The 15541-nt window shown below is 35.0% G+C and overlaps 1 protein-coding gene across 3 annotated transcripts in view; it reads right to left on the reverse strand.

The window, feature by feature from the left end:
* The window catches only part of CNOT2 (CCR4-NOT transcription complex subunit 2), a 126101-nt gene that overhangs the window by 69435 nt on the left and 41125 nt on the right, over positions 1-15541 (reverse strand). Inside the window, exon 2 of one of the 3 annotated variants that reach the window (XM_068969828.1) lies at positions 11957-12029. In XM_068969828.1, coding sequence (XP_068825929.1) covers positions 11957-12029 — 73 coding nt within the window. Of the gene's footprint in view, positions 1-11956; positions 12100-15541 lie in introns of those variants that run through there. The other 2 variants (XM_068969830.1, XM_068969831.1) reach the window with 2 other exon arrangements.

Raw genomic sequence — 15541 nt, forward strand, 5'->3', positions numbered from 1 at the left:
CTTTCTAAATTCCATATATATGTATTAATATATTATATTGGTGTTTTTCTTTCTGACTTACTTCACTCTGTATAATAGGCTCCAGTTTCATCCATCTCATTAGAACTGATTCAAATGCACTCTTTTAAATAGCTGAGTAAGATTCCATTGTGTAAATGTACCACAGCTTTCTTATCCATTCATCTGCTGATGGACATCTAGGTTGCTTCTATGTCCTGGCTACTATAAACAGTGCTGTGATGAACATTGGGGTACATGTGTCTCTTTCAATTCTGGTTTCTTGGGTGTGTATGCCCAGTAGTGGGATTGCTGGGTCATAAGGCAGTTCTATTTCCAGTTTTTTAAGGAATCTCCACACTGTCTTCCATAGTGGCTGTACTAGTTTGCATTCCCACCAACAGTGTAAGAGGGTTCCCTTTTCTCCACACCCTCTCCAGCATTTATTGCTTATAGACTTTTGGATCACAGCCATTCTGACTGGCGTGAAATGGTACCTCATTGTGGTTTTGATTTGCATTTCTCTGATAATGAGTGATGTTGAGCATCTTTTCATGTGTTTGTTAGCCATCTGTATGTCTTCTTTGGAGAAATGTCTGTTTAGTTCTTTGGCCCATTTTTGATTGGGTCATTTATTTTTCTGGAATTGAGCTGCAGGAGTTGCTTGTATATTTTTGAGATTAATTCTTTCTCAGTTGCTTCATTTGCTATTATTTTCTCCTATTCCGAAGGCTATCTTTCACCTTGCTCATAGTTTTCTTCATTGTGCAAAAGTTTTTAAGTTTAACTAGGTCCCATTTGTTTATTTTTGCTTTTATTTCCATTACTCTGAAAGGTGGATCATAGAGAATCCTGCTATGATTTATGTCAGAGAGTGGTTTGCCTACGTTTTCTTCTAGGAGTTCTATAGTTTCTGATCTTACATTTAGACCTTTAATCCATTTTGAGTTTATTTTTGTGTATGGTGTTAGAAAGTATTCTAGTTTCGTTCTTTTACAAATGGTTGACAAGTTTTCCCAGCACCACTTGTTAAAGAGATTGTCTTTAATCCATTGTATATTCTTGTCTCCTTTGTCAAAGATAAGGTGTCCATAGGTATATGGATTTATCACTGGGCTTTCTATTGTATTCCATTGATCTATGTTTTTGGCTTTGTGCCAGTACCATACTGTCTTGATGACTACTGCTTTGTAGTATAGTCTGAAGTCAGGCAGGTTGATTCTTCCAGTTCCATTCTTCTGTCTCAAGATTGCTTTGGCTATCTGAGGTTTTTTCTAATTCCATACAAACTGTGGAATTATTTGTTCTAATTCTCTGAAAAATACCACTGGTAGCTTGACAGGGATTGCATTGAATCTATAGATTGCTTTGGGTAGTATACTCATTTTCACTATATTGATTCTTCCACTCCATGAACATGGTATACTTCTCCATCTATTTTTGTCATCTTTGATTTCTTTCATCAGTGTTTTATAGTTTTCTATATATAGGTCTTTTGTTTCTTTAGGTAGATTGACTCCTAAGTATTTTATTCTTTTCGTTGCAATGGTGAATGGAATTGTTTCCTTAATTTCTCTGTTTTCTCATTGTTAGTGTATAGGAATGCAAGAGATTTCTGTGTGTTAATTTTATATCCTGCAACTTTACTATATTCATTGATTAGCTCCAGTAATTTTCTGGTGGAGTCTTTAGGGTTTTCTATGTATAGGATCATGTCATTTGCAAACAGTCAGAGTTTTAATTCTTCTTTTCCAATCTGGATTCCTTGTATTCCTTTTTTTGCTCTGATTGCTGTGGCCAAAACTTCCAAAACTATGTCAAATAGTAGCAGTGAGAGTGGGCATCCTTGTCTTGCTCCTGACTTTAGGGGAAACGTTTTCAGTTTTTCAACATTGAGGATAATGTTTGCTGTGGGTTTATCATATATGGCTTTTATTATGTTGAGGTATGTTTCTTCTATGCCTGCTTTCTGGAGGGTTTTTATCATAAATGGATGTTGAATTTTGTCAAAGGCTTTCTCTGCATCTATTGAGATAATCATGTGGTTTTTATCTTTTAATTTGTTAATGCGGTGTATCACACTGATTGATTTGCGGATATTGAAGAATCCTTGCATCTCTGGGATAAAGCCCACTTGGTTATGATGTATGATCTTTTTAATATGTTGTTGGATTCTGATTGCTAGAATTTTGTTAAGGATTTTTGCATCTATGTTCATCAGTGATATTGGCCTGTAGTTTTTTTGTGGCATCTCTGTCTGGTTTTGGTATTAGGATGATGATGGCATCATAGAATGAGTTTGGAAGTTTACCTTCCTCTGCAGTTTTCTGAAAGAGTTTGAGTAGGATAGGTGTTAGCTCTTCTCTAAATTTTTGGTGGAATTCAGCTGTGAAGCTGTCTGGTCCTGGGCTTTTGTTTATTGGAAGATGTCTGATTATGGTTGTGATTTCTGTGCTTGTGATGGGTCTATTAAGATTTTCTATTTCTTCATGGTTCAGTTTTGGAAAGTTACACTTTTCTAAGAATTTGTCCATTTCTTCCAAGTTGTCCATTTTATTGGCATACAACTGCTGACAGCAGTCTCTTACGATCCTTTGTATTTCTGTGTTGTCTGTTGTGATTTCTCCATTTTCATTTCTAATTTTATTGATTTGATTTTTCTCCCTTTGTTTCTTGATGAGTCTGGCTAATGGTTTGTCTATTTTATTTATCTTCCCGAAGAACCAGCTTTTAGCTTTGTTGATTTTTGCTATCGTTTCTTTTGCATTTATTTCTGCCCTAATTTTTGTGATTTCTTTCCATCCACTCACCTTGGGGTTCTTCATTTCTTCCTTTTCTAGGTGCTTTAGGTGTAGAGTTAGGTTGTTTATTTGATTTCTCTCCTGTTTCTTGAGATAGGCTTGTATTGCTATGAACCTTCCCCTTAGCACTGCTTTTTCTGAATCCCATAGGTTTTGGGTTGTTGTGTTTTCATTTTCATTTGTTTCTATGCATATTTTGATTTCATTTTTGATTTCTTCTGTGACTTGTTGGTTATTCAGAAGTGTGTTGTTTAGCCTCCATATGTTTGTATTTTTAATATTCTTTTTTCCCTGTAGTTGATATCTAATCTTACCACACTGTGATCAGAAAAGATGCTTGAGATGATTTCATTTTTTTTTTAAATTTACCAAGGTTTGATTTATGGCCCAGGATGTGATCTATCCTGGTTGAAGGTGCTGTGTGCACCTGAGAAAAAGATGAAATTCACTGTTTCAGGGTGAAATGTCCCAAAGATATCAATTAGGTCTAACTGGTCCATTGTATCATTTAAAGTTTGTGTTTCCTTGCTAATTTTCTGTTTAGTTGATCTATCCATAGGGATAAGTGGGGTATTAAAGTCCCCCACTATTATTGTGTTGCTGTTAATTTCCCCTTTCATATTTGTTAGCATTTGCCTTACATATTGCAGTGCTCCTATGTTAGGTGCATATATATTTACAATTATTATATCCTCTTCTTGGATTGATCCTCTGATCATTATGTAGTGTCCTTCTTTGTCTCTTTTCAGGGCTTTTATTTCAAAGTCTATTTTATCTGATATGAGTATTGCTACTCCTGCTTTCTTTTGGTCTCCGTTTGTGTGAAATATCTTTTCCCAGCCTTTCACTTTCAGTCTGTATGTGTCCCTAGGTTTGAGGTGGGTCTCTTGTAGACAGCATACATAGGGGTCTTGTTTTTGTATCTATTCAACCAGTCTTTGTCTTTTGGTTGGGGCATTCAACCCATTTACATTTAAGGTAATTACTGATAAGTATGATCCCGTTACCATTTACTTTGTTGTTTGGGGTTAGAGTTTATACACCCTGTCTGTGTTACCTGTCTAGAGAAGATCCTTTAGCATTTGTTGGAGAGCTGTTTTGGTGGTGCTGAATTCTCTCAGCTTTTGCTTGTCTGTAAAGCTTTTGCTTTCTCCTTCATATATGAATGAGATTCTTGCTGGGTACAGTCATCTGGGTTGTAGGTTTTTCTCTCATCACTCTAAGTATGTCCTGCCATTTCTTTCTGGCCTGAAGAATTTCTATTGAAAAATCAGCTGTGATCCTTATGGGGATCCCCTTGTGGGTTATTTGTTGTTTTCCCCTTGATGCTTTTAATATTTGTTCTTTGTGTTTGATCTTCATTAATTTGATTAAAATGCATCTTGGGGTGTTTCGCCTTGGGTTTATCCTGTTTGGGACTCTCTGGGTTTCTTGGACTTGGGTGGCTATTTCCTTCTCCACTTTAGGGAAGTTTTCAACTATTGTCTCCTAAAGTATTATCTCATGGCCTTTCTTTTTGTCTTCTTCTTCTGGGATGCCTATGATTCGAATGTTGGGGCGTTTAACATTGTCCCAGAGGTTTCTGAGGTTGTCCTCATTTCTTTTAATTTTTTCTTTTTTCCTCTCTGCTTCATTTATTTCCACCATTCCTATCTTGCACCTCAGTTATCCTATCTTCTGCCTCAGTTATTCTACTCTTGGTTCCCTCCAGAGTGCCTTTGATCTCAGTTATTGCATTATTCATTATTGACTGACTCTCTTTTATTTCTTCTAGATCCTTGTTAAACGTTTCTTACATCTTCTCAATCCCTGCTGAGACTATATTTTAAAAAGTAACTGCACCAATGTTTTCTTAGGTCAGTCTCCCAAAACAAAATGAGACCTAATCAAGCTTATTTTACACAGCAAATGAAACAGCAAATGAAACCATAAAATAAACAAAACAAAAAGACAACCTAGGGGCTGGAAGAAAATATTTGCAAATGATGCAACCAACAAGGGCTTAATTTCCAAAATATTCAAACAACTCATACAATTCAACAACAAAACAATCCAATCAAAAAATGGGCAAAAGAACTAGACAGACATTTCTCCAAAGAAGACATACAGATGGGCCATCGGCACATTAAAGGATGCTCAACATCACCAATTATCACAATAAGGTACTGTCTCACTCCAGTCAGAATGGCAATCGTTAAAAAGCCTACAAATAAATGATAGGGATTCCCTGGTGGTTCAGTGATAAAGAATCTGCCTGCCAATGCAGGAGACATAGGTTCAAGCCTTGATTTGGAAAGATCCCACATGTGGCGAAACAACTAAGACCATGAGCCACAACTTGAGCTGACATGTTGCAACTACTGAAGCCTACAGGCCCTAGAACCTGTGCTTCACAACAAGAGAAGCCACCACAATGAGAAGCCGACAACTGCAACTAGAGAGTAGCTATGTTTGCCGCAGCCTAGCCTAAGACCCAAAAAAACCCTGCAGCAACAAAGACCTAGCACACCCATAAATGAATAAAAGTATATATATATATGCGGGTGTGTATATATATATTTATATACATATGAAAAGTCTGCAAACTCTAAAAACAAAAATAATAAATGCTGAAGAGAGTACAGAGAAAAGGGAACCAACCCTCTCACACTGTTGGTGAAAATATAAATTAGTATACTCACTATGGAAAACACTATAGAGGTTCCTCAAAAAAACTAAAACTAGAGTTGCCATATGATCCAGGAATCCTACTCCTGGGCATATACCCAGACAAAACTGCAATTCAAAAAGATACATGCACTCCCATGTTCACACCAGCACTATTTACAATAACCAAGACATGGAAACATCTATCCATCAACAGATAAATGTATAAAGATGGGGTACATATACATAAAGGAATACTAATCAGCCATAAAAAAAAGGATGAAATAATACCATTTGCAGCAGCACGGATGCAACTAGAGATTATCATACTAAATAAATCAGGAAGAGCAAGACAAACACTACAAGGTATTACTTATACATGGAATCTAAAATATGACACAAATGAACCTATCCATGAAACAGAATCACAGATTCACAGATACAGAGAACAGATGGTGGTTGCCAAGGTGGAGGGGAGGAGGGGAGGGATGGAAAGGGAGGTTGGAATTGGTAGATGTAAGCTTTTATATACAGAATGGATAAAGAATAAGATCCTACTGTATAGCACAGAGAACTATATTCAATATCCTATGATAAACCATAATTAAAAAGAATATTTTAAAAAAGAATGTATATATGTACAACTGAATCACTTTGTTGTTCAGCAATAATTAACGTTGTAAATCAACTGTATTTATACTTCAGTTTAAAAAAAGTAACTGCTTCTATACTTTCTCTGATTGACAGAAGTATCTACATTAATGTTTTACTTTGCTATTTAATCATGAACATATTCCATATTCATGATTGGGCAAATCACTTCAACGTAAAATGTATTTCTGAAAGAGAACACAATTCTTTCATATGCAAAAGCCTAGAACTAAATTCCCAAAGAAACACCACAATGAACACATGAGGATGCTGCCAGGTATTTTAAATCTTCTTGGGAAACAAGGCAGTATCTGTCAGATACCATATGAACTATGTGAGTGTTTAGACCTAGCTATTTAATTTAATGAAACTTTTAAGATTTCTGTTGGCCGAGGGGCACCGTGAAAAAATTACTAAGATACCACGGGTTCCATAAAACCACATATCTTAATGAAACCTGCCTTTTGGAAAGCAAATTTCACCTCATTTGATGATTTCATAAGATGAGTAAGAGAGTATCAGAATATACACATTCAAAGAAAGAGCAAAACTGTTAGCATCACATAATAAGCCAACCAATGAGGAACTTGGGAATTCAGTGGATGTCTTTGGTTGGCCAGAGGAAGAAAGGGAGCCATAAATGACAAATCAATGTCAAAAATTTATTTTAAACCAATATTTAGATCGTGGAGTCAAAATAACTTTTGTGGCTGTTAATATGATCATGAAATGAACAGAAGCATTGCATTTTAAATGTAACTTCGAAAGCAATCTCATTTTGGCAGGAATTATGTTAACTGCAAATTAAGAAAACTTAATAGTCACGCAATTTGAGGTTTTTTTTACTCCCCATCCTTCATCTGTGGCTACAGCCATTAGTTTCCAAGATTTTCAAGAGCAATGAACTGTGAACCAGTTCACTGGCTTCAGGTATTTTATTTATTTTTGAATGAATTCCTTCCTCAGCTCACTCTTGCTCCCCTCAACCCGATGCCAAAGAGCAACAATGACTGAAACCTTCATCCTTCTGCTCTATGCACTATATCTATTCTGACAATTCTCTGCTAAGTATATTCATTTTTCAAAAATTCTTTTTCATTTTAAATTCTTTATATTATGTATCTGTAACATTAACATAACAGATTCTAAAATGCTTTGATGCTAGTGCTGTTTTCCATCATATAAGAAGTTATCAAGAAAAGGTTATAAGCTACTAGACGGCTCTAAGACACCATCCATTGTAAGATGCATCCTGATAGCAGAAAGACAAAAATTTCCAATACTGTGTTATAACTTACAATAAAGGAAATAGAGTATACCACGGCTCATTTACATTTTCACTGCAGTAAATAAAAAGAAAAATATTAATTTGTATTCATTATTGTACAATACTCTTGTATACTGAGTGGAAGCTCACCTACTAGATGCATTTGTATGTGCACCATCAATTGTTAAATAATTAGGTAACTTGTGTTTTAAATGCTTTCCTTATGCAGAATTGTCAGATATCTGAAATGCTGATCTGAACTGTCAGATAGGTGTTGTTTTCATAATATATGGGAAACTGTTTATGGTTTGAGGTGGGCTGGAAATTTATTATTTTCTATTCAAAATAACAGAATATAGGGTACCACTTCCTAAAAAACTGACACACAATAAAGATGCACCTGTATACTGAACTATGTATGTAACAAAAATATACAAACAAAAAGGATGAAACAAAATTCAAACTAGTAAGTACTTACGAGGAAGGAGGCAAGTTGAAGGGTGGGGCATGGAAACATCTACATTAGGTACAATATGCAAGCTGCTGAAATATGTATATTTGTTAAAAACGATAACAAATCATATTTGCACCTGTAGAATTACTAGAAAAAAAAGACATACTAAATTGTTAACAGTAAAATTACAAACTTTTACGTTCTATAGCTGTGTAATTAAAAAATAATAAAATGGAAATAAAATATTTAATGGAAGGGGAAGAGAGGAGGAACCAGTAATACAATCACTGCCATCGTTTGCTCTCTGACATGACATATTTCACAAAGTTAATGTGGTATTTTAGATTATGAGGTATTCTTAAGGGACATACAGACTGGGATGCATTAGATCTAGTTTATAGATAATATACATTGAACTAGCCAACATATGACATGATCACTAAGTTCAAATTAAAAAAAGGTAATATCCTAAAAATACTGGATATATATATGTAGCATTTCCCTCAGCACACTGTGCAATTTCTGTTAACTTCTTTCCTTCTTTAATTTTATTACAACAATATGCCTTTGAACACCTATTATGCAACTGAAACCATTTGGTACTGGCAGTACCAAAATATCAATAAATATGGCTCCAGTTTTCAAGAAGCTTAATATACAGAAACACTGTCCAATACAACTTTCTACAATAATGGAAAAGTTCTGTATCTGCACTGTTCAATATGGTAGCCATTAATACCATGCAACTATTAAGCATTTGCAACATGGCTGACATGACTAAGAATTTAAATTATTTTATTTTATTTTATTTACATGAATTTAACCAGTCCATTCTGAAGATCAGCCCTGGGATTTCTCTGGAAGGAATGATGCTAAAGCTGAAACTCCAGTACTTGGCCACCTCATCTCAAGAGTTGCCTCATTGGAAAAGACTCTGATGCTGGGAGGGATTGGGGGCAGGAGGAGAAGGGGACGACATAGGATGAGATGGCCGGAAGGCATCACTGACTCGATGGACGTGAATCTGAGTGAACTCCGGGAGTTGGTGATGGACAGAGAGGCCTGGCGTGCTGCAATTCATGGGGTGGCAAAGAGTCGGACACGACTGAGCGACTGAACTGAACTCAACTGAAATACCACTTATGGGGCTAGTACCTATGGTATTGGGCAGCATGGGGCTACAGCAAGACAAGGAAAAAATAAACATAACTTCAGTTTGTCACGGTACACACTAAACTAGAAATAGATACAAAGGTTATGAAAGCAAGGGAAAGGAATGCTGAAGGCCATCACTTTGAATGGCTTCTGAAAGCACTGATGGAAGAAAAGGCATCACACAAAGAGGAACCCAAACAAGTAAAGGCATTCATGTAAAAGTGCACTGCAGGGAGATTTAAAAGTAGTTTTATATTACTCATGGAAAAACTCACTATAAACAGAGAAGACAATGGAAATAAAGGCATGTGGGATTACAATGTACAAAGATTATATGTAAGGTTTAGGAGCTCATCTTTATTGTATTAGAAAGGGGAATAGGCACTGGTAAGTAAACCTGGTAGTCAGTATGATTAGATCTGTGCTCATAGTTGGAATAAATTATGTAAATTAGAGGAAGATAAGAAATTCTAGCCAAAAATTGGAGTTATATTTCCTTGGAAGAAGCTTGACAATTCTTCTAAGAATAAACTGTAAACCATTTATATGATTAAATTGTCCTGTCTGTACAGCAGTCTGTCCATCTAAATAAACTTCAAATACTCTATTCAAATTTTAGTTAAGAAATAAAACACAAAAAGCAGATAGCAGTAGAAAAATCAATACTTCAACCAATGCCCATTTGAAAGTCACTAAGTTTTAGCACAAAGCTGAGGAAATGCACCTTCCCAAATGAGTTCCTAAGTCTTTAATCAAGTCCACAATGAAATAAGAATTGGCAAAGTATTATCCTTTTTATTAAATTCTGGAACATATGCTTATTATTATCAGAATGCTTACATATCACTATAAGACATCAACTGCATTCCAAAAATAAAAGGCCTCAAAGATAAATTTAAACAAGATAAATTAAAATAGGTATAAACATGAATACAAAGAAATCCTACTTTATCCATGAAAAACAACAAATAAAATTCCACAAACATGGAATTTAAAAAAATCCAAATCATTTCATCTCAGCATACATATACAGACTCTAAGTGCTACCAATACAGTAGTAATTTATCTACTATTCCTTTGAATTTCCCATATGTAATTAGTATATCATCATAATTATCAGACCAGAATTTATATTTCTATATATGTACTTTTCAGAAAAGGCTTTTAAAAATAAAATAATTTTACAATAGAAATTTAAACAACTGTTTCCAAGAATATTCCAACATGCACTGACTGTCACTAAGTAAAAAGAAAAGGAAAAATATTTTCAGGCAGAAAAACCCTAACTAAAAAGGAATTTTCTCATAAGCTAAAAAGCCTGGATTATTTATAATAATGTGACTGAAACAGTGTGGACAATTTTTTTTAGAGCAGAATAAACAGAAACTAGGAAATCTCTTCATGTATAATAATCTGATTTTATTCTTACGTGTAAAATTTGGAATTCTCTATTAATATCATTTCATAAAGTAAATTAATCACACTGTGTGATGATACAAAACTTCTATATTTACATTTTACAAACTGGATTATGAATACTGAAAAGCCACATAATCTAGAATTATGATATTCTTAAAAAAAAAACCCAGCATAATCTATCAAAATACAGAACAACCCAAGTAGTATAACCAATGAAATCTTTTATGAGTCAAGGTAGTTGGAAGTGGTTGTGAGGTAGGAGGAGTCACAGCTAGTGTAATTAATGAACAAAGGCCATGCTGATCAAGTCTATAAGAGCAATTCAGGGCAGAAAAGGTTACAGGGAGAACTGCTTCTGCATAGCCACCGCTTACTTTGGCTTATTAAATTGTAAAAATCTGGCAAGAAACTTCAGACATAAAATTGGGTCAAATTCTAGAAAGGTTAAATATGACTCTATTTTTCATTATGTATAGGACCTAAGTCTTGTGTTCAAAGAAAGGTTCTTTGTTATTTCACCATGAATTTTCTCCACTGTTCACTTTTCCAATCTGAGGGAAGAAAAGACTAACCAGACTAAAATTAATGATTAGAAAGATAAATGGCTAGTTAACAAAGCTGCTACTATCACACTAGTTGCCTTCACAGCCTGCAGAGAATAACACCTGGTGGTAAGGGGCAGAGGGAGGTTGGATATGTATTTGTGAAAGAAGCCTAAAGCTTATTCCTACTTGAGTTATGAACTATTGCTTATTCTGAATCACTACATAATTTGACATTAAATTATTAGCAAGTTAATAAAACATTTTCTTTGAGAAAATTAAACTCAAATGTTACGGGTTTTTTAAAAAATCACTATTTAATAGTACTATCTTTAAAATTCACTTTCTTTTCAAAGCTCAGAAAGAAACAGGAATATTACATTTCAACTATCCTTTCAGCATCCTTACATATTTAGTAGAGGATGGATAATATTAACTATGTAAATAGAGAGCAAGAATTCAGTATTTTAAGGAAAGCAATCTAATGATAATAGATAAGCTAATTCAATACAATTTGAGTGTCTGAGTACCCTGATCTCTATTTCTTTTATACTCTAACCAACTGTGTCTACATCTCTGTGATGCTATAGTACCCTGAATATAGTCCAAAACTTCAGGCTTAGTCTTACAGGAAGAATATGTGTAAAGGCAATCAACATTTTATGGAACACTAACTCTGAATCCAGCCATGAAGTCATAAACTGTGTATTAGATAATCTAAGTTTTGACATATATATACACACCAGGAAATTTATGCTGACACTAAAAGAACATATACATATTTATTATAGAAATGTATGTACATCATCTGTAACAATATACATTTATTATAAGCATGGTTTAGTCTGAAAAATGTTCCCAACTATTTCATCTGTCTAAACCAACATGCATATTCTTAAAATTATAACTCCAATTTTTCAAACTCAGGTGTATCCAACCTGCTGATTCCAATTAAATACAACATATTAAGCAGTTCATGTAACTATATGACCAATAGAAAATAAGAAAAAAAAATTGATCTTACCTGGTAGTTTCTTTTCTCAGATAATGTATGTCCATCAGTCCTCACCATAGAGTCGTGTCCTTTCCTCACAGTACTGGAGGCAATCAAATAGAACTGTCACTCAAGGGTCGTGTCACAGGAAGGACCGCCCACCAGTTCTCCCTCTAGAGTGGAATTATCCAAAAGCCGTCATAATTACTAACATGTAAACAAATGAACAGCAGCAAAAATATCCAATATGATACATAGAAAACAAAATCAAAAGTACTTTAAATATTCTAATTGATCTTCCTCTTAACCATCTAGGAAAGGCTGGACTGGCAGACATACTTTATTTGAGACAGAAGTTATTAAATATGAAAACCTTTTCCTTTGCAATTAAAACTGTCCGCCAGACCACAAACATAGGAAGAAAGTTATAATGAATAAAAATGGAGTGGACAAATAAATGCAGTCCCGAACTGACATATTTTTTCTTTTAAATAAACATTCTCCTGTTAATCTTAGAAATGTTCAGCTAATTCAGATCCAGTCATTTAATTTCAAATTCCTCTCCTCCAAATGCTTATTTATATAGCTGCTATTTATTCAGTTTATGAGGTTTATTCCTATGCCATAGGATGTGAATACATCATATAATCTTAGAATTGTAAACAGATGCAATAGTCCATTAAAATTTACCCCAATGAAGAATAGCAACAAATTGTCAACTTTCTGGATGCCTTGGTCCTTCAGTCCTCCAATTTCATGCATGCTCTAACAATTTGCTTTTTTACATTAGAGCAAAAAATTAACAGAGCTTATTTCTTAACCTGGCTAGAGATAAACAAGACCAAAAATGACTAAGCACTGTAAACCTCAGACATATTAAAAGAAGAAAAAAAAAAAATCACTGAGGCAGAGCTACTAATTGTCAGATATGCTAACTCAAAAATGTAAATTGAATATGAAAGACCAAAAATTCAAAAGCGGTATCTACAAAGAATTTGTAAACAGCTGTTTTCAAAACACAAGTTTTACTTTTACCTAACTTTTAGTAAAATGTTTACTGCTTGCAATGTGGGGCACCTGGGTTCGAGCCCTGGATTGGGAAGATCCCCTGGAGAAGGAAATGGCAACCCACTCCAGTACTTTTGCCTGGAAAATTCCATGGATAGAGGAGCCTCGTAGGCTACTGTCCATGGGATTGCAAGGAGTAGGACACAACTGCGCGACTTCTTTCACTTTCCCAAGTAGCATACATACAAAAGTCACAACAGTTGCTAACCACTAAAAATTATAATCAAATTTAGAGCAATTATTTAACGTCAGACAAAATTCACTTTGGAAGAGGATGATAAAAACATCTAACTTAAATCCACAAGAAGTATGAATCAATTTTATTAAAACCAATAAACATGAATATACACATACATATGGATTACCCCTAAAAAGCAATTTAGTAAGAAGAGCAGAATATTTTTCAAGGAAAACATTAAAATTAGTATTATTAGGTTTACAATTTAAAAAGAATTCAAGTAGTAAAAACCTCTTCGCCACCTCCCATTTTATGTTTGGTAACAAGTTGCTGCTGCTAAGTCACTTCAGTCGTCTCTGACTCTGTGCGACTCCATAAACGGCAGCCCGCTAGGCACCCTGTCCCTGGGATTCTCCAGGCAAGAACACTGGAGTGGGTTGCCATTTCCTTCTCCAGTGCATGAAAGTGAAGTCGCTCAGTCATGTCCGACTCTTAGCGACCCCATGGACTGCAGACTACCAGGCTCCTCCGTCCATAGGATTTTCCAGGCAAGAGTACTGGAGTGGAGCGCCATTGCCTTCTCCTCGGTAACAAGTTAGTGGGTACTTAATTGTGACCATCTTACATTGAAAATGTTTCCCTAAAATACTTCAAAGATGCCTGGCTCTATGGCAAAAATGTAACTGTGCATTACCAAATTTATATGTACTACTGGAATTAAACATCTCAAGTAACAAAGGAGAAAAGTCTTTTAAAGAATAAGTATATTTATCACTGTAAATATAATCCTAGCAAGGAACTGGATTATTCATAAAGAAAAATGATCTAATGAATTGGGGGGTCAAGAACAGTTTAAGTGACATATATTCAACTTCAATTTAAACATTCATGACAGTCACAAAATGAGAAGAAAAGTATTTATTATGCATCCCACATCCCCAAAACAACATTAACCCTGTTTCAATGTATTTTATAATATTAATAGATTGAAACAGCACTTGCCTCATTAACATATTCATGACAACTTTGAATTCAGTGAACATTAAGTGTAAAATTTCAGTTTTTTCTTAGGAAATAAGCATGTTTTCCTTCTTAAATAAGTTTAAAAATAAGTTGATGCACTACCTTGCATTTTTACTAGCTTAATAAAAGATATGTCAGAAATCTAAAGTCAGGCAAGGCTATCCCATTTTCAACAGCATAACGTTATACATATAAAAGAGATGATTAGGACTTTTTCTACTAAATAATATTATGATTAAAAATAAAAGTTAATATTTAATCTGTACATTCACCAGATAAAAGAAAAATACTAACTTTGGAGTACTACGGATTAGTACAAAAGTAAAACTTGTTTCTTTTGTTTCCCCAGTGTGAGTAACGTTAAGTATTTCATGGCTTAGGGCTTCAAACAGCCACTATAGGCATACCTCCAAGAACTGCAGGTTCGGTTCCAGATCACAGCAATAAAGCAAATATCACAGTGAAGCAAGTCATGCAAATTTTTCGGTTCCCCAAGGCACATAAGTATTTGTTTACACTATACTGCAGCCTATTAAGTGTACAACAGCATTATGTCTTAAAAAAAAAAAAAAGTACATCTCTTAACTTAAAAAAAAATTATTGGTAAAAAATATTAACCATCTCTGGAGCCTCCAGTGAGTCACCATCTTTTTGAAATACTAACATCAAAGATCACCGATCACAGATCACCAAAACAAATACAAGAATGAGAAAGTCTGAAATAATCTGAGAATTCCAAAATGAGATAAAGACATAAAGTGAGCAAATGTTGGAAAAATACCAACAACACTTGTTTGATGCAGGATTACTACAAACCTTCAATTTGTAAAAACACAATAGAATTAAGCACAATAAAATGAAGTGCAGTTGTTAGGGGAACCACTACTGAAACTACTCACCCTGGCCAGACATGCGAGTAACCACTTAACAACAGGTTTTGGTAAGGAGCACAGAACTAACAAGCTACCACCAAATGGAATAATTTGGGAGAAAGAAGACACCAGTCCACATGTCCCATCAACCTCTCAGAATCCTCCCTGGCTGAGTGACACACGTGCCACCAGGAAGGACCCTGAGTTAGAATGATTGGCCAGAGACAACCCTGAAACTAATCCCATTTCCATAAAAGCCAAGACTGCAAGCCACGTGGCAGAGCAGTCCTCCTGGGTTCCCTAACTATGCTGCTCTTACCTGGACACCCCTTCCCAGTAAAGTCTCTTGCGTCAGCACATGTGTCTCCTCGGACAATTCACTTCTGAGTGTTAGACAAAAGCCCACTCTTAGGGCCTGGAAGGGGTCCCCCCTCCTGCAACACAATGAGACAATAAGTGTGCCTGAGTATGTCC

Source organism: Capricornis sumatraensis, chromosome 4 (assembly GCF_032405125.1).
Source record: "Capricornis sumatraensis isolate serow.1 chromosome 4, serow.2, whole genome shotgun sequence".
NCBI classification, from domain to species: Eukaryota; Metazoa; Chordata; class Mammalia; order Artiodactyla; family Bovidae; genus Capricornis; species Capricornis sumatraensis.